Raw genomic sequence first — 23,932 nt, forward strand, 5'->3', positions numbered from 1 at the left:
GGGTCGAGACGTAAGTCGGAGTGGCGGTCAAAGGAAAGGAGCGACGGAATGATGTGAACGTGCAGCGCAAGACGGCAGGCTGCACACGGGAGGGCCCCACTCCGTTATGTGAGACGAATGCCACCAACGCGGCGCACGGAACATCGAACATCGATCTCCCCGGTCTCCAGAAGCGACGATTTAAAGAAGAGAAACCCAGCAATCTCGTGTGCAGGTGGCTTAGAGAGGAGGGGCTGCGACATCGCAGGGGCCGTGACGGCTTTGGGAGGCGTTCATCCAGCAGTGGATTTGGCCACGACTCTCAAATTCAACGGTTGAATGGGGAAATTAACACAGATTCTGTCCTGAAGCCCTCTCGTCGTGGCTCGTGGCTCGCAAGCCCAGCCGCCCCCCTTCCCCCGCACCTCTGATGAGCACGGTTGGCTCCGTGCGAAAGAAGTTCAACATACATACATTACTTATTATCATGACGATGAGCTCTTGTAACCCAGATCTCCCCTGAGAGACACAGAGAGAGAGACATCTGTGAGTCGCAAGGTCCTCTCTCGTCTGGTTGAATTCCCATTCCTGTCCGCAGACTCACGCCGGCGTGACACCCCCAACTCAATCACGAAGCGCGGCTCACGCAAAACAACCGGAACGGCTCCGCTAATTAAATACAAATCCCGCCTAATTTTCACAGCCTGCACCTGTCTCCAGGTGAGAGGCGAAGGGGGAGGGGTGTGGGCAAGGCTCTTCAGGTATCGAGAGGGGGTGGGGTGAGAGTAAAACGCTTTCAAGTATCCCGACAAACGTTGCGCGGAAGAAAAAAAATCCCCCACAAATCCGCGTGGTCGGCGCCATCCATGTGCAGTTCACTTCCAACGGCGTGTCCGTGAGCACGCGGGCCACACCGTTGGCTATATTATCATCATCATCGTCTCGCGATCTGGGCCAGGTTCCTCCTCCTCCTCCTCGGCCCCACCACCAACCCATCTCGTCGCACGTAGCCGCCAGCGATCATGGCGACTACGACGCCCTACATAGGCAGCAAGATGAGCTTGATCTCAAAGGCGGGCATACGCTACGAGGGCATCCTGTACACGATCGACACGGACAACTCCACCATCGCCTTGGCGAAAGGTACGCACGGGGGTTTTACGGGGCGACTCCGGGCGCCCCCCCCCCCCCCCGATGCCTGGAGGATCTCTCCGAAGCTCGGGGTGGGTTGAATGAAGCTGGTTTAGTTGTCTTGACACGCACTTGGCAAGATTTGCTTGGAGAGAGTTGGCCAAGAGGTGAGCGTTACGGTACGGTGATGTTATTACTACTGTGCAGTTTGTGTGCGTGTCGTTGAATGTTAATATCCACACATTGCCAGTGTCAAGGTGTGGATATTAAGAATCGGTTTTACCCTTCCAGGCAGTAAGATGTTCAAGCGACAAATAAGATACCTTTTTTTTGTTGCAAGGAATCCAAGTCTGCATTAACCAGAGGTGGGACAAAGTCATTGTTATGCAAGTCCAAGTCGAGTCGCAAGTCATCAAATTCATGACTCGAGTCTGACTCGAGTCCAAGTCACATGACTCGAGTCCACACCTGGCATTAACCACACGCAGCACTTGTGATGAGCATGCTCTGATAATAATATACTGCGTTGTCTTTGAAAACTGGCCGACACCAGAGCCTTCTCTGGCCTGACACTGGTGGTGAGACGGGGCTCTAAAAAAGGCTGCCGTCTCTGGTGTAGACCAACCAGTTTCAAAGACCATGCCCGAATATTATCGGAGCATGTTTTTGGTGGCATGTTCACCACAAGTACCATGTCCTTAATACATATATGATTACTCGCAAAATATTTCTAGTTTGATTTTAGAACCTCTTGAACACCAGTTTTATTGCCAAAGGGGTAAAGCGTATGCTTAATTTCCATAGTATTTTAATGCTTTGTGGATTTGTTTTCCTAATGAGGGCACTAATTCCGGATGCACGCTGGAAAGTGGTTTGGCACACGGAATAATGCCGTGCATTCGCCGCAATTTAAAATGTTGGTTTTATTAAGCAAGCATTTGCCTTGTTGCGCACAACCCCCCAGATCTACAAACCCTCGATTGCAAACAAGTAAAGTGGGCCACACGAGAGTTTAAAGATCGATCTGTGTATGTTTAAGTCGTTGTATTTCTACGTAATAGTTAAACATTGTTGCCACTCGCACAAATTAATTTGGAAATGTTCCAGATTTCTTTTTGCCGTCAAAGATTGCACCCAACGGCACCTGCCGGGATGAAATTGGCACAATTGAGCACTTCTTCTTTCGTATGGCGTGGGGGAGAGGGAAGCAACCGTATTTATCGATGTCATTAGTTGCATGTGAAAATCCTTCAATCAATGCAAGGCGGCAGTTGGACACTGTGCGGATTGCAGCGATAAGCGTCAGGGCTGTGCGCGGATGGCGATTCCGTCCGGTGATGCGTCTCTCTTTTGATGGTTCGGCACTTGCACACGCTCAAGTAGCTGAGAGCCCATCTCATTTGCTCTTCGCTCGATGTAACGATTCCCACCATCGCCGCCACGGCCGCGAGCTCGATAGCCAAAAAGTTTGGCAAAGAAGCGTGTGAGTGAGAGAGGGTGGGGAGGGGGGGGGTTGATTTGTAAGATTGATTGTGAACTTTGATGAGAGCACATTGCGGCGGGATTGATGGTATCGACCAAACGACCGTTTATCGTTGGGGGGGGGGGGCGATTCGTTCCTGAAAGGTGCGACGACGAATATCGAAACGACGTATATCGAATCGTATATTTACATAGCGCCTTTATCCAGGGCGCTTTACAAGGGTTATGAAGTGGGTACAATGAGGGTAGCTGAAGGTGATACGGCGAATAGGGATGGGGGGGGGGGGTTGGGTATGGGGAGGGAGGTTTTAGTGGGTACGGGAATTTCAGCGGGGGGTGGCCTCGGGAAGGATGGGCCCAAGGAAGAGCGGAATCTCGACGGGGGGAGGAGGGTGCTTCTCGCTTCACGTGGAGGGGAAGTTTGTTCCAGTGCAAAGGGGGGCAAGTCGGGGAAATGGAGCGGAAACTTGGATTGTGCCCGGGGAGGGGAGGGGGAACGGTTGGGGAGTCGTGGGAGGGATTGGGAGCGGAGCAGGGGGGGGGGCATGAAACGAGAGGAGGGAAGCGAGGTACGGGAGGAGGCGAAGGCTGAGAGGACGACTGATAACGAGTCGGGAACGGACGATGTTGCCAGCGACGTGAGTGCGGGGTTTTGGGCGACTCGAATCGGGCAGTGGTGGCATTTTAGTAAAGTAACGACGTATTTGCGAAACAACGTTAAATGTGGTTGATGAGGGGGGGGGGGGGGACTTAAATGTGTGTAAAATAACCCTACTTACAAAAGAACATCAAAGTTGGGGGTGGTGCAGGCTAGCATGGACGCGGGGATGGGGCGAGGAGGATTAATAAACGGGGCGAGTTGCGGCGTCTTAGAGGCGAGTATGGGGGGAATGTGCTCGTGCGGTGGCTTGTCGTCCTGTCGCAGGGTCTCGATGCATTGCGGCGGTTTGGCGTTGGGGGGGGGGGTGGTTGAGATTCATCCAGCAGTGGATCGACCATCGCTGCTGCTGCTCCTGTTGCCTTGTGAATTGCCCTCGCGTCTCAAGCCCGCTGTACAACGGCAATGCCATCTGCCGCCTGCGCCTCTGGGCGATTACTCGACGACGAACCCCGCGGCGCATTCGTCAACACCGCCGCCTTGTTTTTTTAAAGTACGAATCTACAAATTAAAATCTAAATCTGGCAACATTTCGGGGCAATAAGGGGGGGGGGGGCGCCTTCATGTGCGAGGAATGAGAGGCGCGCGTGTGCTTGTGCGCCATTGCAGGAACACCAAGTAGGTGGTGGAACTCTGCGACTTGATCGACGTGTGACCATGGGCACAATGAGTTTAATCACGCGAGCTGGAATCTATTTAAACCCAAATTTTATGCCTATTTCTGTGCAGTTATTGACCAGGCTGAGACCCATGAACTCGTGCTACCTGAGAACCCGATTTTTTTAATTACGCGTGGCTGAAACCATCCGGATTCTACAAACGACGATTCAAAATCAATCTTTTTTTTTGACTGGAGGAATCCAATGAGCTATAAAGTTCTTTTGCAGACGTCTCAGCAGGTGCGGGATCAGAACAATACTACAACCAACAATACAAAGACACGATTTTCAAGCCCTAATGCCATCTCAGTATCTCTCCCATGATTCCGCCGATCGCCTCTTGCGCATGCTGCTTTTAACTGGACAAGTGGCTTTCTGCGGGCTGCATGAAGTGTCTTTTACATGGGGTGGGGATAGCGGTGGTGTGCGCTCGTGGTGTTTGTCACGAGGTGTGGGGGGTGGGGATCCGTCGCATCGTTGAGATGCTTGCAGGCTCCCAAGGACGGGAGGGAACGAAATTTGATGCCAGAAATGTCACTTTGCTTGGCCATCCCGTTCTCTAAATTTGCCTGGTGACTCCTGGGGAATTCTGTTAATTTACGATAAAATTAAGTATTCGCGAGAACAAACTATAACTGCACTTGTTCCATTTAAAAAACGTTTTAAAAAATACAATCGACATTTTCGCGGCTTGTAATGATAATTGCGGTTGGCTACAATTCTGCCACTCGCGCCATTGATTGCCATGGCCGGGAATGAAACCCAGGCGAGAGCAGTGTTGGTACACAAGTGCGACAACCACTGCCCCACCGCTCTACACTGAAATAACAATCATTTGCACCGCGCGCATTGGTCCGTTGACGTTGAAAGATGAACTGACTTGCGTCTTGGCTATGAGAATGCGTTCCTCAAAAATTTGAATATTAAGCTGGCCCGGGAGGGATGTTTGTAATTGCTAAGCAGGTTGCGAGGGTGATGATAGGGATTTGTGATGTTGATGCCCATAAACATTTCAATACCTGCAGGCATATGGGTTATGGATGATGGGCGAGTGGTTTTAATGCAGCTTGTTTGCAGGAAATAAATTAATCTTAATTTTTGGCTTTGCATGGCTTGCAGAGTTGAGAAATGTGTGCGGCACAGAATCTCGTAAGCTATATTTTATTGCTGGCTACAGACAACGTCGGGTGGCCTTTATATCCGAACCCATTCTGGGCTTCGCGTAGGTAGACTGCCTTCAAGTTATGTTACCTGGTGTGGTGTGTAAAAGTAAAACATTTCTATTAAATCGGCACTGGGGAGGATGAAGGTAGCTTGGCATGGCGCTACAAACTATTTGAAACGATTATTTAGGTTACCGGGTAAGGCCCACAAGGCGGTCGGCCGTGGTGCTGGCCACCCACCCCCTTCGTGTGCCGTTGCGGCCTTCATAGGTGCTCGCTAACAGCACTTGCCCCTACGGTCTGTTAAGGCTATACGGGGATCTTCGTCTTTTGCAGTGCGCTCGTTCGGCACGGAGCGGCGCCCCGCCGACCGACCCGTCGCCCCTCGCGAGGAGGTCTACGAGTACATCATCTTCCGCGCCAGCGACATCAAGGACCTGACCGTGTGCGAGTCCCTGCTACCCGCTCTGCACCACGACCCGGCCATCGTGCAGGTGAGAGATGTGCAGCCGCTCTTTACCGTTAAACTATTTTTTATTTCACAAGGTCAGGCCCACCGAGCTACGTAGCTCTTTCAGAAGTGACCTGGCCACAAATGATTTGCTCAACGAAGTGGCTCATCGTGTGGAAATATCTAGCAGCCAAATACTCTAAACGCACGTTGGTTCTAAATGTGGAGGTTAAAACTGAATGACCTGGAGAAATCCACTCGACCACGGGGGAGAGCGTTGAAAACTCCAAATATAAAGGCGTCGGGGGTCTGGATCGAACCCCCACGACCTATTGTATTCCAGGCGAGGTAGTTAACATCTTGCCACTGCAGTGGTGCCATGGTTTAGGGGAGTGGTGGCACAGTGGTTGATGCGCTGCTTCACAAACCTGGCTACGACCACCGGGGTTTAATTCCAACTTACGGCCATCACCAGGTGAAGATCATCTGCCCCAACCCCCTCCGTGTGCCTTGCCTGCCTCAAAGTTGCTCGCACAATACTTGCCCCAAACGTCTGTTAAGGCTTTAAGGGACATCTTTCGCAATAGATTGACAAAATGTCAAATAAAAACGCAAGTTCTCGACACTGATCGGGCACATTTCGGGCGAATTGCTCTTCATGGCACTGGAATCGGGAAGCCAGAGATGGTGGAGTATACGAGTTGGAGACCGCACTTCACATTAAGAGGCTTTATGAGAGGTACGTTGGAGGGTTTTATTGGTTGAGGAGGAGGCTACCAAGATCCGTGCCAGCGTGCCAATGGATGAATTGCGCAACTCCTTGACCCTGGCACCTGAATGGCTCTCAAGTGACGACATCACATGTATCCCTCAAGACAGAAGCAACAGGAGGATTTCTACACAAATTATGCTGTTGGCTGATGCTAGTTGTAATTTATGGTGGGTTTACACCTCCAACACACCTGTGATGTACAGTAAATAATTGGCATGTTCTGTTTACGTGACAACCCTCACTAGTTGGCTGTCGGGTGTGGCGGGTTCAACGACATTTACGTGATCTAACCCCAAAAAAAAAACTCATGTTAATATTGGTTGCAAAAGCCTACGTGATGAACTGGAATACGATGTTGATTTGTTCATCTTGGTGTCTTTACGAATTGTATTATATTCTTAAGTGTTCTTCACAGGAGGGGGAGCTGTGGCATGGTTGTTCGTGCGTTTGCGCCATTCAACGCTACGATAGTGGTATTGGCCAATGCCAAGACCGCAAATGGGGGGCCTCTGCAAATGCAACAGATGTTGTGCGCTGTTTTGGCTGCCAAGCAGTAGTTTTATATAGTCCGCTAAGAAAGCGTGCAAACGCACACATAACGAATGGTCCATATAACGGGAGGCACATTGGAAAACGAAAACGTGTAGCTTGTGTAGTTGGATGCGTGCCTGGGTTGTGTGCCAGGTTATCCAAAAAATGACGGGAAATCCCTAAAGGGACACGACAGTTTGAAGTAACTTTCGTAGCATGTTATACGTGAATATTGAAAGGTAATTTAAGCTTTTTGTGTTTTTCATATAAAAGAAGGAAAACATTTTGCCCGGTCGCTCGGATGTCGGATCATAACTTGTAACGCTGAGGGCCCTGGTTTCAAATCGAGGATTGAACTGGGTTCACCGTTTTATTGAATTGATAATCTCAGCCTGATCACCAATGACTGAAACAACAAAACCCCATTTCAAATTCCATTTCGGGAGAATTTAAAACTTCGTTGTCACGTGACAAACAATCGCACACTTTGGCAGAGTGCTTGGAAGTGTCCCCCCCCCCCCCTCTACTATTTGGACCAGAGGGCATTTGCAGGGGTCTCGAGAGGCAGCTCTGATATCCGCTTTCGTGGGCCGTTCTCGAACGCGAAGGGGTCATTGCGGAAGAACGGAATGGGATTCTTCGTCTCGCGACGACGTGCCGCCGATGGCACAATCAGGATAAACTTTGGGGGGAGAGAGGGGTCGGGTGGAAAATGAGACTCAGCCCTGGGGGGATGTGGGGATGTGCACGCCAGTGAGCTGACAGCCGTATCCTGGTATCACCCCTCCAACGCCTGCTGCGTCTTAGGCGCTCTCCGAGGCCTCGATCCCATAATGCGCGCGACATGCCGGGGGCAGTCTGGCCGTCTGGGGGAACCGCGAGCGGTGCTTGCAGATTGGTCCGGTGCGCTGCGAGACCGCCTGAGAGCGATTTCCAGCCACGGAGAATATCGGCGGAGAGTTTTATCATCTGCCCCGTTGCCTCCCCAAGGGCGACTCCGCCTTAAATGCATGCCTGGTGCAGGTGTAAGGGGGGGGGGGTTGAAGGTAGCCCGGGGTGCTGTTGTCCCACCACCCACCTGCTCGTCCAGCATCGACCTTAATAGGCGCTTGCTCGGTTGTGCTGCCACAGCTGAGGGTGTTGGTGACTATGTACATCGACTGTCTTATTTCCAGAAAGGCTAAAGCCTCTTCTTTTCTCCCAGTTAATTTATTAGCACTGACTACGAACTGTGTAAAAGAAGTTCAACATGCGTACATCATTAGGATTATTTTGTTATATTCTTGGGTCTTTCGGTAAAGTCACATAGATAGGTTAAAATAAAAATAAAATAACAGGAAACTACGACGTTTCCATCGCAATGCAAGCGATCGAAACGTCGTAGTTATTATTATTTTCTTCGAACCTATCTACGTGACTTTACCGAAAGACCCAAGAATATGAATTCCTGCAGTCACGAAATCTTTGAGTCAAAATTATTCTATTGCTTCGTAAACCCCCCCCACCCCCGTCCAGTCCTCCCTAGGCACCCCGGGGGGGGCCGCTCGCTACCCCCTGCACCACGTGTGCGGCGGCGCGGCGAGCCGCTACTCCGTGCCGGGCACGCCGACCGGACCCTACGGGGCCATGGGCGGCTACGCGGGCCACGCTCAGCACGGCGCGCAGGCCCACCAGCTCGTGCAGGCGGCGGCGGCAGCAGCGGCAGCGGCGGTCGGGCACTATCCCTTCGTGCAGCCTGCGTACGTAGGAGCTGCAGGTATGGGTGGTGTGTGTGGGTGCGGCGGTGTCGTGGTGAGCGCGCCGCACTACGAACCCGGCAGACAGAGTTCGAATCCCGCTCGCGGCCAACGCCGGCGACGATTATCTGAAACTGTTCTGGGTTGTCCCCTTCGTAGGTGCTCACTAACGCAACTTATCCCATCCGTTCAAGGCTATGCGAGGAGGGGGTCCTTGTCTTTTTGTGCGAGTGCTGGGGGTGGACTCGGTAATTCCACGCTCAACATTTTCTGGATTTCTGCTAGGCAGGCTTGGAGTCGTGACTATGCGCAAGGCACTTATTGGGAGTACAAAGAACGCCTATCCATATAAAATACTTATCTTTGACCCTGTATTCTGATAATCATATGAACGGATGTTGGATGGAAAGGATGATGATGACGATAATAATGCTATTCGTAACCTGTACAGTATTTCGCGGACATAAATGCCATGACCTTTAAGGTGCGTAGTTGTCTTTTTCAAAATCTGGGCACAGTTGCATGGATGCATGTCATTTTAAGTGTCCATTTTTTTTGCCAAACGTCGGTGTGTCTTGAATGCCGCCGCCGCGTGCTGCAGTGGAGGGAAGGCCGTGGCCACGTTCCAGACGGCCGGGGCTACCGCCGCAGAGAAACCGTGCCTGGCGGGGACTGTCCTGGTCCTTGGGGGAGGTGGGGAGGGTAGAGGGGTAGAGGGGAGGTTGCGGAGTTGTGCTGTGGCCGGACGTGGCGTGCCAAAGTTACTCGCATTGTTCTTGTACCGTTCCGCATGAAATAAAGCCACGGGTCGGTTGGTGTATGTGGGGCTGGGTGGTGGTGGATATTGGGAGTGGTAGTGCGGTGGTTGGCGCGCTGTGAGCCAAACCCAATGAGCCGAGATCGATTCCTGCTCGCTGCGGACGCCAGCTGAATTTCTGAACCAGTTCTGGGCTTCGCCTTGCGTAGATTTGGCTTTAATTGGGTACCTGTGCGATTGTGTAAATGGCTCTACTAGGGAGACAAAGGCGGCTGGGCCATGGTGCTGGCCACCCACTCGGTGTGCCTTAGCCTTCCATAGCTGCTTGCTAACAGCACTTGCCCCCGCCCCCCCAAACACAGCAGTCTGTTAAGGCTACACGGGGGCGATCTTGGTGATGATGCGTGTGGTGCTGCGGCGTATTCATAGCGCGCCTCCTGTGTTATCGAGCAAGGTGTTATTCTTGGACAAAAAATCGGTGGTGGATGTATCTGGACCGGTGGCGGTCTGCTTAAGTAGACCCCGTCTTAAACGGGTGCCTTTTTTTACCGTGCCGTGAAACCTCGACAACGCGGAGAGGAAGGCAGCCGGTCACGGTGCTGTCCAAGCCACGCTCTGCTTGCGCACCGTTGCTGAATTTATCGATGGGCGCATGGTGACGGCGCTCGCTCTTAAGAGTCTGTAAGGCTGCGCACTGGGGTCTTTGTCTTTTGGGTGTCACTGTTCCTGTAGCTCTTCCCCCTCCCCCTAATTTATCGATCTCTTCTAAGACTCGACAGAGCCTTAATTTGTGCCGTCAGAAGCTGCTTCTGATTCCCGATCGAATCTTTCGATTGGTAATGGGCCGTCGCAGCTCCGACTTGCAATTCCTAATCGGATTCTTTCAGAAGGTCCGATCGCATTTTCTAGCCCAGATTGACCTCTCCCTAGGATGAATTGAACGTTGAGGATACGTTCTTGCGCTGACCTTTATGTTGCCAGGAACGCCCGAGTCTCTGCACACTTTGTATGGACCTGCATTTGCGATGTATGGATTGTACTCGTGTTGAGAGAACCCAGAGGGGGGAAACCCATTGCAGAATGGGGAGGGAGAACGGTCCACATTGAACCCCCCAGGGTCTTGGTGCTGTGAGGCACAATGGGGGAGCAACTTGAGCTCTGCACAGTTGGACTGCCAATCTTCTGGTTGCCACCTCAGCCCAAGCCTTAAACACCGAGAATTGCCAGGCAATCCACTACTGGATGGATGCATGTTGGACTTTCGTACCGTACTTGGCCAACCATGCTAACTGGAGGTGCGGGACGAGTGCCCCTCCCCCCCCACAGCCCAATGAGTTGTGGGGGTGGTTTGACCACATGTTACCATGCTGGTAAGTGTGTGGGGGGGGGGCGCCATAGATGAAGGTGGTGGAACCTTAGAAGTACAATGGGCCTTGCCGTGCACTGCCTTCCGTGGCTGACCCATGTAGCCCCGCGTTCTATGTAACGCCTGTCAAGTGTGACATATTTCATTACGCACTAGCCCAGGCTCGAACTTTGCTCTACTTCTGAGATCTGACCCAATATTCGTGGTCATTGTGGATGGGCAAGTACCGTTCTAACCACGCTCAAAGCCGGCTTGACGTGACAATCCGGCACAGGTCGGGTGGGGGTGTCAAATACGGTTGTTTAACCACGGCAAGAATCCCTCTGCTACAATTTGCCCTTGGGTGTGGTGGTTATGACCTTGAAGGAGGGTCCGTGACGCCCACTGGCTTTGCCTCGAGCGATTCATCCCTGCTCCCTTTTTTTAAATGACCCCCAGGGAAGTCGCCGTGGTATTGTAAATGGTTAGCGCGCCGGACTTGGGATCCCAGAGGTCGCTGCTCCTATTCGATCTCCCAAACAACGAAGGCGAGGTTTGTTAAATGTCCCCGGCTATTTCCATCCCAGCGATGTAAATGATTTAAAGCTGCCACGGATTTGGTAGATCGGCAGGTCACGTGTGGTGGGGTAAAATGTGGGTACTGCCGCTTTTCAAAGTTGTCTGGCATAGTTGATCAAATGCCATTTTTTGAGAGGGCTTTTGAGCCATCTTCAATGCAGGCTTCTCCACTCGTGGTATCGGCAAGAAATTGCAGGGCTGCACCTGTACCCTTTCATGACCTTGCCATGTATTTTCCGTTGCCCAGTGGTCTTGCCTTGGGTCGTTTTCGTCTTGCTCGTTTAGAGCAACTGCATGATTAATGCGATCTTAATTGAACGCAGTTGAGTGCAGCTATTTTTATGGAAGTCTTTTGGGAAGCATATGCAGGAACATAAAAGGCTCTGTATATAACAGCATGATGATGATAATATTTAGTGCATGCGGACTAACATTTTTGTTTTTACTTTGCACTTGATGGTGATACCCGGTGATTGTGTTTTTAAATTGTCGCCTTTTCAGAAACAGGACCCTGCGGGGTGGGCTGGTAGGAACGAATAACCAAAGAATATAAACATCATGTATTATTACACTTGTTTAGCCAGGAAAGCCCCACTGAGTCTAAAGGTTTTTGTAGGGTCCTGCCAAGTGTTTGCAGTAGGGGGCGATGTTGCTACACCTAATCTGACTACGAAGGGAGAGTTTGAGGCCTAGTTCTAGGATTTAGGCCTAGCTGTAGGCTTTAGGCAGCTGTGAGTTAATTTTTAATTTAAATGTTTTTATTATTTATGTAAAAGCTTGTAATTTAAATGTTTATTTAAAAACATCAGGGAATGTAACATTGTTATACATTAACTCCCTTTCACACACGCGGGGGTACGATACGAAGGGAGAGTTTGAGGCCTAGTTCTAGGCTTTAGGCCTAGCTGTAGGCTTTAGGCCGCTGTGAGTTAATTTTTAATTTAAATGTTTTATTTATTAATGTAAAAGCTTAAAATATAAATGTTTCTATTTAAAAACATCATGGAATGTTACATTGTTAAACATTAACTCCCTTTCACACACGCGGGGGTACGATACGAAGGGAGAGTTTGAGGCCTAGTTCTAGGCTTTAGGCCTAGCTGTAGGCTTTAGGCCGCTGTGAGTTAATTTTTAATTTAAATGTTTTATTTATTAATGTAAAAGCTTAAAATATAAATGTTTCTATTTAAAAACATCATGGAATGTTACATTGTTAAACATTAACTCCCTTTCACACACGCGGGGGTACGATACGAAGGGAGAGTGAGGCCTAGTTCTAGGCTTTAGGCCTAGCTGTAGGCTTTAAGCCGCTGTGAGTTAATTTTTAATGTAAATGTTTTAAAAGCTATCTCAGGGAATTCTAAGGGAATGTTACACTTGTTTAGCCACGAAAGCGTCACCGAGTCTAAAGGTTTTTGTAGGGTCCTGCCAAGTGTTTGCAGTAGGGGGTGATGTTGCTACACGGACGGACGATATAATCTTTTGTAGGCTGGTTCACTTCGTTCCTACCAGTATAACCCGTCATTTAAAGCGTGAGAATGTGGTGCCCTCTATCATTGCACTGCTGGACGAAGGCCATGCTGTCTGTCATGCGGGGGGGGGGGGCGTTATTTGACCTCTACCATACTTGTGTGGTTGTGGTGAATGGGTAGGTGGTGAGCCAACCACTGATTTGGATATAATTTACTCGTGATGTGGCTGAGATTAGGTTTTATTTGTTTTGTTGGCTTCATAGTTCTGCGAGAGCCACTCTTCACACCCCTACCACGCGATAATACAAATGTGGTGCTAAATGGTTTTTGTTTGCAATAACAGCATTTACCAAGGCCACTTAATTTAGTGACTATTTGTGGCAAAGTGGCTTCTGAAAAAGCAATATAGCTCTGTGTCTTGCCTGATAAAAATACAGTTTTTAAATTACCACTTCCACCACTCCACCCAATTAAGATGTGCACCCACATTTTTTTATTGCAGCTTAAAAGTCCTGCACGATGCATTTTTCCATGGCAATGGTGAACTAAGACTTTTCTTTTCTCTGGTTTGTGAAAAATGAGGTTGCCAGAGGCAACTGGCTATATTGATCTCACCGAGGGGTGTGGTGGTGTTGTGGCCACCCTATTCACTGGCTGGGTATGGAGAGGATTTCTGATCGGATCTTCACCTGCATCTCTTACCAAACACCTGATGCCCGATTTGTAATGTCCAGTGAGACGTTGTACAAAAATCAGATTTTTTTTTGCTCTTTTCAACATTCTCGTTTGAAACCACATCGATTGGTATGGTAGTCCAGGTGACAAATTTTAATTTGTCGGGTAGCAGAGGGTGTCGCAGAACATTGGGCATTGCAGAGTAATCCGATTTACATTAGTGATGCGTTCCTGAAATGTGGGGCGAATATTTAAACGACGTAAATCGAAGCATTATTTCCCAAAATACTGTCCGTGATTATATTTTGTTATCGACAGCGCAGTACATGTCGTCATGCGCGCGGCACAAAGTAGTTGGTTTACAGGGTAGGTGAGGGTAGAGGCGATGGATATGCGGAAGGACTGATGCTGTCACCGACGTAAATTGGGTAGCGGTGTTAGTAATAATGTGACGACGTAATAGCGGGGAAGTTGTAAATTGCTATTTCTGTGTACCCCACGATCATCTAACCCAGTGGTTCTTAACCCAAGGGGGGGTACACGCACTTGGGGGTTTCTGGGGATGCGAGACATGGGCAGATTGTTTTTAGAAGGTGAATAATCGCAGCACAAATTAAGCACGGGCGCGCAAGTGCAACTACTTTGTTTAATCAAATCTACATTTGTTAACACTGCAAATTTAACGAATGAGAACCAAACGGGGGGTTGCAAGGCTGCAGTAAATGTTATATAACAGCCACCGATTTTAACAGACACGTGTGAATCATCGTGCTGCCCGTGTTGGTTTAGCCGAGGTCTCCCTCTGCAGGCGAGAGGACGAATCGTAAAATCTGCCGTGGCTTGTGGACAACAGCCGTGGTGACCCTCATTCCACCGTCTCGTTAATTAATGTTTAAACCTCCCCCCAACGCCCAAAGTGGTGCTGCCCGACCATAAAAGTGCGCGCAAACACCCCCCCCCCCCCAACGACAAACGTTTGCTATGCGCGTGGCAAAAATGTTTTTAAACCAGTGCGAAAGAATCGTTTGCACAATGCATAGTGTGCGATGGCAATTGGATGCATCAAGAGCAAATGAGGTTCCGTTTCGTAAATGTCGGAGACGCAAATGAGGTTGTCGGCAACGCTGTGCTTAGCTGCCGAGTGATCCCGTGTGGTTTTGACGGCCTCGCTTGAAGTGAAAGTAAACATCGCACGCTCGGCCACGCTGGGATTTGTGCGTGGCGAGCCCCGCTGCTTGGTGAGAACACAAACTTGTGACTGCAGTCGTGAGGAACGATCGGTGGTGGTGGTCATGGTCATGAAGGAATGACGATGACAACACGATGGGTGATGGAGGGCTTTGGCACGTATCTTGCCCACACAGCTGTTGTAGAACGCCCCCACCCCCATAATACCAACAACCACCTTTCACCACTAAGTGACGGTGACGCCACCACGGCGCCCGTGCCAGATCGGGTGCACTTTGAAGGCCACGACGTGTCGACGGTCGTTGACGGGGGAGGTCACGGGACGGACCCACGTGTCCCCATGGGTTGGCGAACTGAGACGAGTGCCCAGCTGTGCCCGTCTCCTCCACACAGGTGTGGCACCAAAAGCAAGTGCGGCCACCGTGCGCGTCAACACCACACCGCAGCAGTCGGCGAGGAAGAGCGTCACGGTGGAGCAGGGGGTGCAGACGGCACCCCAGCAACAGCAGCAGCAACAGCAGCAGAGGACCCCCGTGAAGCAGATTGCGGGTCCCGCGGCTCCCAGCGTTGGGCAAGCAAGTACGACTTCAGGTGGTGTAGGTGGTCTACGCCCTTCCCCACCCCCATGCCGTCATTCATCTGTTCATCAAATTTGTCCGGTCGTTTTTGAGCAATGTGTCCCAATTGACCGTTCGCATCTCGTACCGACGCGCACTCTGATTTCTAGCACGGTTGGCTACGTGCGGTGCATACAGTGCTGGGTGTGTGTGGGCGAGGTGTGGTTCTTTAGAAGGGCTCCAAAGCAGAACCTTGGGCACAAGCTCTCCTCCCAATGCCACGGCAGTCGTCCTGTCTCCTGGACCTGTTGCCTACCTGTGCATTAAATGGGGCACTCGCGCCAGCCCGGCTACTTGGTGGGAGGCGAGATGAAATGTTTGCCCTTCACCAACGCGTGCACTGCCCAGCGTAATGAAATATGGTCAAACATCACCCACAACCATGATTGATGGCACATGCTGCATGAGAAAAAAAAGCATAATTCGTATGCGCATTCTAAAATAAATGTGCTGTTTAATTTGATCGATAGAGATCGATAAGTTATTGCACCATGATGAACTGCCTCCTACATGTGGAGGGGGGTCTGTACCGTGCGCAATATTGAAGTCTACGTTTGCTATATTGAAGCCACGTGAGACGAATGCGTTCGTGTATTGAAGGCTAGACGTGCACAGATTCTATCGAGGCATTAGTCGTGGGGCTATATAAATAGCGGTGGAAAGGCAAAACCCCTTGCTGCATTCATTATTGACGCTGCCTCACAAAGGCAACGCGTGCATTCGCCTCGACTTTGGCAATGGCCTTTTGAACATATACAGAGGGAATAGGGAATAAGAGATTCTTGGCTGTTGGTGGCGACCTGAATACCGAGCAGCTGGTGTGCAAATTTTTTTTATGATTGTGAATATTTACCCAGGAAGCCTGCTCGGAAGTACGACTCATTTGTCCATGAGGGTCCGGGAAAGCTGTTTTCGTAGCAGGGTATACTGATTGATGCATAATTGCAATGGAGAAAGTTTGCAGGTGATTTTCATATTTGGACAAATTTTGACCAGGCTCCCAGCACACAGTGGCCTACTCTTGTGAATGACAACGCTGGGATCTTTAACGTCCACTGAAGCAGAATGGCGTGCAATTTCAATTATTGTGAAACACAGCCGCAGTGATGTAATCGGGGGCTGCCGCTGAATTGGAACTGAGCCTCTGCAACGAGCGGTTGCGTGTGCCGTGGCGTGGGGCGTATTGTTGCATTGCAGAACCGTGGCCGTGCTGATGGATTTGGAGGCGTTCGTACGTCGTGTGGATATAATTGTGTTGGCAGAAGACGACTGATGGTGATTTGCGAATGCTACTTTACACTGCGGGGATCCTAAGAACTGCCATTTTTGTTAAGTTGTCAAATAACAGACGTGACAGGTGAGCGGGTTTGTTGCTAGATACATATTGAATCATTGCCACCCCCTCCCCACTAGTTCCCAATTCAGTTAGGCTGGCTTTCCCAATCTCCCCAGTCCTGTGATCACACTACGTCTTTCGGCGATTACGAAATTTACTCCCCAATTCAAATACAACTTTAACTAGATTCCACGCTGCTCCGCAGCAGTCGTCTAAAATCGTGGCAACTCCGATGTTTCGTCTGCTACGAGCGGCGCGCACGTGCAGTGCAGAGCGTCGGTGTGATGTGTGCACCCTTTTGAAAGGAATCTGTCGGAACCCGTTAGGCAAGGTTTGCTCCGGGGTGTGGCTCTCGGTTGTCAACTGTTTAACAGAGCACTCAACTGTGCCATTTTTTAAATATATACATGTAATTGCCACCTTTTTGTGCACTTGTAGAGGGCCAGTCAACTTTGGATGCGGAGTTCAATATTAAGTGACCACCCAAGAAGAGTATTGGGGGAGAAGTTCATTTCCATTGTGAGATGGATGGAAATGGAAGGATGTAGGGCTTAAACGGTGAAACGAGCCGAGTTGCAGGTCGGAAAGATGAGGTAGCTTGTAAACGGCCCATAGGTTTTTGTTGCTTATTAGAGTTTGAATGAGTTGCTATTTAGGGCTATCCCTATTTTATAGATCTGGTGCCCCATGAGCTCCTTGGGTCAAAGTTTAGCCTTGGCTTGTGCCTCGCATAACTACCGACACCATGACAATTTGTTAAATCGACTAAATTATTTTTACTTGGCTTTTTTAAAAATCATGATTTAATCAATCGCCCTTTCCAAGAAATTCTTGGCTGATGGGTTGCCCATGTTTTTATTTTAGTTTTATTATATTGTCCATTGGGCTTTTAATGTCAGTTTTACTTTCATAAGGTTAATTGTTTTGCCTCGTACAGCGCTTTTAGATTGCCAATATGAAAGGGTGCTTCATGAAACGTGAGTTTTGTTATTATGATAATTTGTTATTTGCTTTATCAACCTTAAATCTTGACCTAAAGCTTTCGTGACTGCAGGAATTCATTCTTTTGGTTTTCAGTAAAATCACGTACATAGGTTTAAAAAAAATTATAAAAAAACTACGACATTTCGATCGCTACACAATCGGTCTCCTTCAAGAAAAGGGGGTTGGCTTCTAAAGGTAAACCGTTTAAAGGTTTAACCCCCTTTTCCTGATGATGACTGCTTCTGTCGCAATTGAAACGTCGTAGTTTTTTGTTATTTTCTTTGAACCTATCTACGTCGCTTTACCGAAAGACCCAAATAATATTTAGCAACCTTGTTCACCGGGGCATCTTGGAGCATGCTTATCATGAATGTATTTGTATTATTTTACCAGGTAAGGCCTAAGGGGAGCTGTACAATATACATCTTTATCAGAAGCGACCTGGTCACAAATGATAGCTCCACGAAGTAGCTTATTGTGTGGAAATTTATAGCGGCCAAATGTCATAAACGCGCTTCTAAATTTGGAGACCCTGGAGAAAAATCCACATGACCCACGGGGAGAACATGCAAACTCGTAGGTTTTTTTGGTAAAGTCACGTAGGTAAAAAATGATATTCAAATTAATAAAAGTTAAATAAAAAATCATGTTTCGGAGGCAACACAAGCTTCCGTCTTCAAGTGGTACCTACGTGACTTTGCCGAAAAAACCTAAGAGTATGAATCCTTGCAGTCACGAAAGCTTCAAATCTAGAAAGAACATGCAAACTCCCAATATACAGTAGGGATCGGGATCGTACCCACGACCTCTTGCGTACCGGGCGAGTGTAGTTAACATCTCACCACCACCACTGCGTTAGTGGCTCACAATCCAAGCTGCCGTGTTTTTTGTTCCCCTCCCCGCAGGCGTGAGCCGCCGTTGGCGTCCCCGTGGGCGTCCCCAGAAGGCCCAGACCCCGAACCTGGGCGACGAGTTTGAGGTGGAGTTTGACTTTGAGAGCGCCAACGCGCAGCTCGACCGCGACGAGCTGGACAAGGAGTTCCAGGGCAACAAGGCCAAGCAAGGAGAAGGTGGGTGATGCACTTCTTCTTTTAAAGGAGCACTTTGGGGGGCCCGGTTCTGCCCCCCCACTACCTCCCTACTGCCCATCACTCCTGTAGGATGTCTCCTATTAGAATCAGAATATTTATTTGTCCACTGGAGGAATCCTATGCCGCTACAAAGGCCTTTCACAGATTGTCCAGTAGGGGCAGGTCAGAATGTAACAACGTACGATACAAAAACACGATGGGAGTGCACAGTCTATAGGTAAAGTAAACAATCGCTTGAAATAATAAAATAAACTAATCTTGTCTTACCAGGTGAAGCCCACTGAGCTATTCGCTTTTTCAGAAGCGACCTGGCCACAAATGATAGCTGAATGAGTTGGAGTAATCGTCAGGAATGATAACTTGAGAAACTCTCCACATTTGACAGCTTTTAGTACTTGGCTGGCTGTCACTGCACTTCTGGGTGAGGGCCTCGCATCACTGGCCAGGTGTGGTTTCTGAAAGAGTGGAGCTTGGACAGTGTAAAGCGCGGATGTGCAGTGCAACAGTGGATTTGTATTACACCGCCCCTCTGCTGCCAACAAATTATTGGGGGGGGCAGCACCACGGAGGCGAAATGTTAACTACCTTGCCTCGTGGGTTTGATCCGAACCCTGACGATTATACATTTGGAGTATGCATGTGTCTCTGCCTGTGGTCGTGTGGATTTTTCTCTGGGTTGGTTTAACGCGTCGGCTTTTGCAGCCAATATCCATGATTCAGATTTTTTTGGGTTGGATCACGATCTAACCCAAAAAACCTGTTATGGGTTTCTCTGGGTCCTCCGGTTTTTACCTCCACATTTTAGACTCGACGTGGAATTATTGGAGTTTACCTGCTATCAATATTCACGTAATAAGCCACCAAGTTGAGCTATCATTTGTGGCCAGGTCTCTTCTGAAAAACCTTACAGCTTGGTAGGCCTGAAATATAAAAAAACATGTTTATAGTTGTATTGTTTTAGCCCCGACTCGCATTGGTGAATAGTTGTATTTTAATAAATGGTAAAAAAAAATTGGAGACTTCCCTGTACTAAATGTTGGTCCCTTTAGGACCATGATGCACTTGGACATTTTTTGTTTACTAGGAGCAATCTTCATGAGCGTCCATCACGATGATCTGTTGCCACGTCGCTTCTGTTGAAAGGTTTGGTTGAACAAATCTGTACCATTGCCCCCTCTAGTGGTTCACCCCAGCCATCGCCACTCGGGAGACAAAGGTGACCGAGCGTGGTGTTGGCCCACCCATGCCTGCAGGTGCCACTTGCCAACAGCACTTGCCCCTCCAGTCTGAAGCTATATGGTGTCTCCCTTTGTGCTGCAGACAAGCAGAGGGGGGGTCCCAGCAGAAGCTCTGTCGTGTTCCCTGATAACTGCTTCTACGACAAGACAAAAAGCTTCTTTGACAACATTCCCGAAGACGGCAGGTAATGGTGTCTCTGCCACTTGTGATTTTGAATTGGATCTCCTTGCCCATTGCGGTGTTGATGGTCTTGGCCGGGCAGTGGTGGCGGCACACCGTAAATACAGCGCCTGGAGGAGGCGAGAGGTTGGTGGTTCACAATCTCTTGCAGTGTGCACCGACTTTCCAGGAGATGGCAGTACAGCAAGTGGATTCATCTCCATCTGTACGGAGATGGTGTTGCTGTTCCCCCACCTCCTACCTTTGCACGTGTGGGTTTTCTTTGGTTTTGTCCCTCGTGTATAATAACTCTCAAATGGAGTTTGCCTAACCATCCCAGTATAGGATGACAGATCTTGGGAAATTGTTGGTGCCGTTCCTGGCTGCCGCCTTGCTCGTATGTGGTTGACCACGCCTCCTGAATATCTGGAAACTATGGGCGTTACGAATGTGTGACGTTAACTTTAATTGCTGTGCATAAAAATGCACATCGCGTAAATTGTGGTGTTGCACTTGATTCGGAAAAAAATCTGAGCCCGAAAATAGAGAAAAACATGTTATTCTTTGACTGGGCACGAGGCAAATATTTCTCATGCTTTATCTCCTTCCTCCCCACCACCTCCAATACCAACACGTGCCATTCACCACTAAGTGACTGACGGGCCTCCAAGTGCCAGGTGCACTTTGAGGCTATCACGTGTAATGTCGAAGGCTTGCCGACGGGAGGTCACGGGAAAGACCCCAGGTGCCCATGGATTGACAGATGACTGGCAGATGCACCAGCTGTGCCCCTCCCCCCTTCCTTCCACCTTGTAAGGAACCGCCGCGTGACGTGGGCGGAGGAGCGGCGCTTGAACCTGCAGACGTTCGGGGTGAACCTCCCGGCCGCGCGCGCTCGCCGCTTCTGGCCCGGCCGGGGCCGCGCGTCCTGGTTCAACCGCGGGTCCCTGCGGCGTGGGGACGGGAGGCCAGGCATGCCCGGAGCAGGAGTGCAGTCTCCTCGGCCGGCCAAGGTGCAGGCCTAGACGGAGGATGATGAGGAGCAGGAGGAGCACGTACAGGTAAAGGCAGCTCCCGCCCCTGCACTCCCGTTAAGCTGCAAAACAAAATCTAAAATCTGCTCATGCCTCGCTGAAGTTACGTGACTTTTGTGGCCAACCCTGCTTGAATCCCTTACCCTCTGCCCCAACACCCCCCCCCCCCCCCCTGTGAAAATACACTGCTCCGTAGAGTATGATGGAGGCACATTTATAGCCTTGACTCTGATCCCATTTTTCCATTTGTCTCTTCTCCCTCTTTCTATTCCTCTTTCCATTCATTACATCCTTGACTCCCCTTCTCCTGGTTGTAGCCACGGGTACACTACCACAATTGCTTATATAATATAATTTGCATATTATATCGTGAATTTCTCAATCCTCATTTATATTAATCTTAAACATGAGACTAGATTTGTAATCGATCATTCGCATGCCCAATGTTAATGCATTTATGCGATCTGATCCACTGGAGGGCTACATGTTTGGAAGATCCAGAGGTACGAGTGTTGATGGCCAAGATTCTTACAGGTTTTCTTGAACTGTCAAAATGTCCTCTTGACGATTCATTGCTCTTATTTGGATGCCACGGTGGCGATGTTAACTCCCTTGCCTGGTATGCAGGAGGTCGTGGGTTCCACCCCAACGCCTGTATAATTGAAGTTTGCAAAGCCTTCCCGTGGTCGTGTGGATTTTTCTCCGGGTCATCTGTTTTTATCCCTCGTTTTAATAAAACATGCATTTTCGAGTATTTTGCTGCTATAAATATCCACACGATAAGCCACTTCATAGAGCTATCCATTTGCGGCCATGTCACTCCTGAGAGAGAGCTACATAGCTCTGTGGGGCCTTACCTGGTAAAATAAAAATGTCGAGTATTTTTCAAATGGGGTTGGTTGGTAACGCTTTCGTGCCCAATTTCGAGATTGGCGAAGGGCATTGTGGATGGCTTGGAGAAACCTTGTGATCAAATCTTGGCCAAAATCGAGACCACGGAATATGATTCTCCAAATGAGACTCGTGAGCCCCTTGTGGGGTCGACGACGATCTGTTGGTTTTGTTTTGACGCCGACAATGTGTGCTCTTGTTGTTTGCAGGTTGCAGAGAACCGCACTTCCTCCCAGTGTACATATATTGAGGGTTTGCTTTCTTTAAAAACAAAGATATTTGTGGAGTCTGAAGAAACGTTAAGTAGAGGGGTAGTGCAAGGACTGTACGTGGGTTTTGTTTATTTATATGCGATTCTTTCATGTATATGGTGTGTAAATAAGAGAAACACCGTTTAGTTTAACGCTTGACACATTGTAAATATTGTTTTGAACTTCAGGCTAATGGGTGAACTTAAACATTTCTGTCAAGTCGGACTTAACTTTAAAGCTTTAAGAATTTTCTCCTAAAATGGGTGCTTTTGTGTGACCTGTCTTAAGCTTAAATGAGCATGGACATGACAATTTAATTAATGGAGTTGTTTGTATTTCACAAGGCAGCGTTAAATGTTGCGGAATTTATATCGGCGAAATGGCTGGCAAATAATAAAGTTGGCCAACTGTTGGATTTAGAACATTGCTTCGTTGGATTTACTGCATTGCTTTAGATTCCTGTAAACTTTGGCCGGAATGAAGTACAATGCATGGCTTTAACAGGGTCGGTGGGGTGGGGGGTTTGCTGGATTTGAACAAAAGTAAAGTGCCCTTCAATAAATTGAGGCATTATCTGTTCCAGCTTAAGGGCCGATTTTGAAAATAGAATCCTCTGCTTGGTGTGTAAAGCAGCGCGCATCACATCTTGACTTGGTGTGGTTGTCTCCTAGGATGGTGCTTCTCAGCGCCAGTCCTCGCAACCCACTGTGGGTGCAGCTTTCTGTGCTTGCCGACCTAATATCGGTTGTACGCGGTACCCGAATTTGCATATCGGGGAATTACAAACGGTGGAGTGGCAGTTCAGAAACTCTTGTCCAGACCCGGTGCTTTTTATCGGTAAGATCCTGGATTTTGCCCTCTTTGGTGGGGACGACCGCTGCTTTGCTGTTATCTTGTAGTTATTTGCACACAACCTTTACTTAAATGCAGTGCATGGGATCGCCGGTGCGGTTTATGGTGTTGCGTAGTTTTTTTTGTGCAAAATTTGACGGGAAAAGTTGTCAAGTGAACTAGTATTAATGACACCTTTTTTTGCTCGCCTATAATTTTTACGATCTTGGTTATGTTAGATTTTGATTGCGAACAGGGGTTGTTTGAGCAGTTTGTGCTCTTTAGGGTTTTTTTGTCGTGGCATTCGTTCAAGTCGAGGGTCAAAGTTTGCATCCACATTGTGTTGCGTCGTGAAATATTGGTGGTTCTGTCTGACGTTGCTGTGGAGACAATTGTAACCTCGGAGAAAATGGATGTTTGCAAATGCTTGTCAGCAATTATAAGGCACATTTTAAGTCAACGCTGTAAACTTGATTTGGAAGATCAGGCGCACTGACCTGGAGAGACCAATTTTTTTCAAGGGCAGCTAAATGATGACCAAGGTGTATTGGTGGTTATGGGTGGCTGGCAGTCCCGTGCAATGAACCTGGCCCCCACCCGAGTTTGATTCTCAGCCATGGCTGAAATAAGTGGCGTTTATATACGAACCGGTCCTGGTCCCCCGGTTCGGCAACTACCACCGACCCGCTCTGAGATTAAGTATGGTCAAACAGCCAAGAGGTTGGTTGTGGTGTTGAGGCTGACCCTGTGTGTTTTTTGTTTTCAACGGGGCCAAATAATGTTGGGATTGTGGTTGAACAGCCAACAATACAAATCCAATGTTTCTGCTTTGCGTGTTTAGTATTTTGTTATGTTGCACGTCCGACGTATGTGATCTCTGTGCATGTTTGAAATAAAGGTGTGCACCCATGCAATACCCTG

At 49.0% G+C, this 23,932-nt stretch overlaps 1 protein-coding gene across 2 annotated transcripts; it reads left to right on the top strand.

Annotated features, from left to right (window-relative positions):
• Positions 1-773: 773 nt before the first annotated feature.
• LOC144727572 (protein LSM14 homolog B-like) lies at positions 774-23,932 on the top strand. Of its 2 annotated transcripts, none has more exons than XM_078606467.1 (8): positions 774-1,122; positions 5,409-5,566; positions 8,342-8,582; positions 14,972-15,157; positions 18,421-18,585; positions 19,927-20,029; positions 20,822-21,065; positions 22,139-23,932. In XM_078606467.1, the coding sequence occupies exons 1-7, from the start codon at positions 1,002-1,004 to the stop codon at positions 21,027-21,029; spliced, it is 1,182 nt and encodes a 393-aa protein (XP_078462593.1). In that variant the 5' UTR covers positions 774-1,001; the 3' UTR covers positions 21,030-21,065; positions 22,139-23,932. The 2 variants fall into 2 exon arrangements, with proteins under 2 accessions (XP_078462593.1, XP_078462592.1); XM_078606466.1 differs by having other exon boundaries at positions 776-1,122; positions 14,972-15,169.

This window comes from Lampetra planeri, chromosome 26, assembly GCF_965212315.1.
Source record: "Lampetra planeri chromosome 26, kcLamPlan1.2.h2, whole genome shotgun sequence".
Taxonomy (NCBI): Eukaryota; Metazoa; Chordata; class Hyperoartia; order Petromyzontiformes; family Petromyzontidae; genus Lampetra; species Lampetra planeri.

Excerpts from the sequence above, each read along its gene's own strand:
- LOC144727572 (XM_078606466.1), top strand. The coding sequence starts at position 1,002 with ATGGCGACTACGACGCCCTACATAGGCAGCAAGATGAGCTTGATCTCA. Across the intron at positions 5,567-8,341 it reads ACGACCCGGCCATCGTGCAG|TCCTCCCTAGGCACCCCGGG; the intron begins GTGAGAGATGTG and ends ACCCCCGTCCAG. Across the intron at positions 18,586-19,926 it reads CAAGGCCAAGCAAGGAGAAG|ACAAGCAGAGGGGGGGTCCC; the intron begins GTGGGTGATGCA and ends TTTGTGCTGCAG.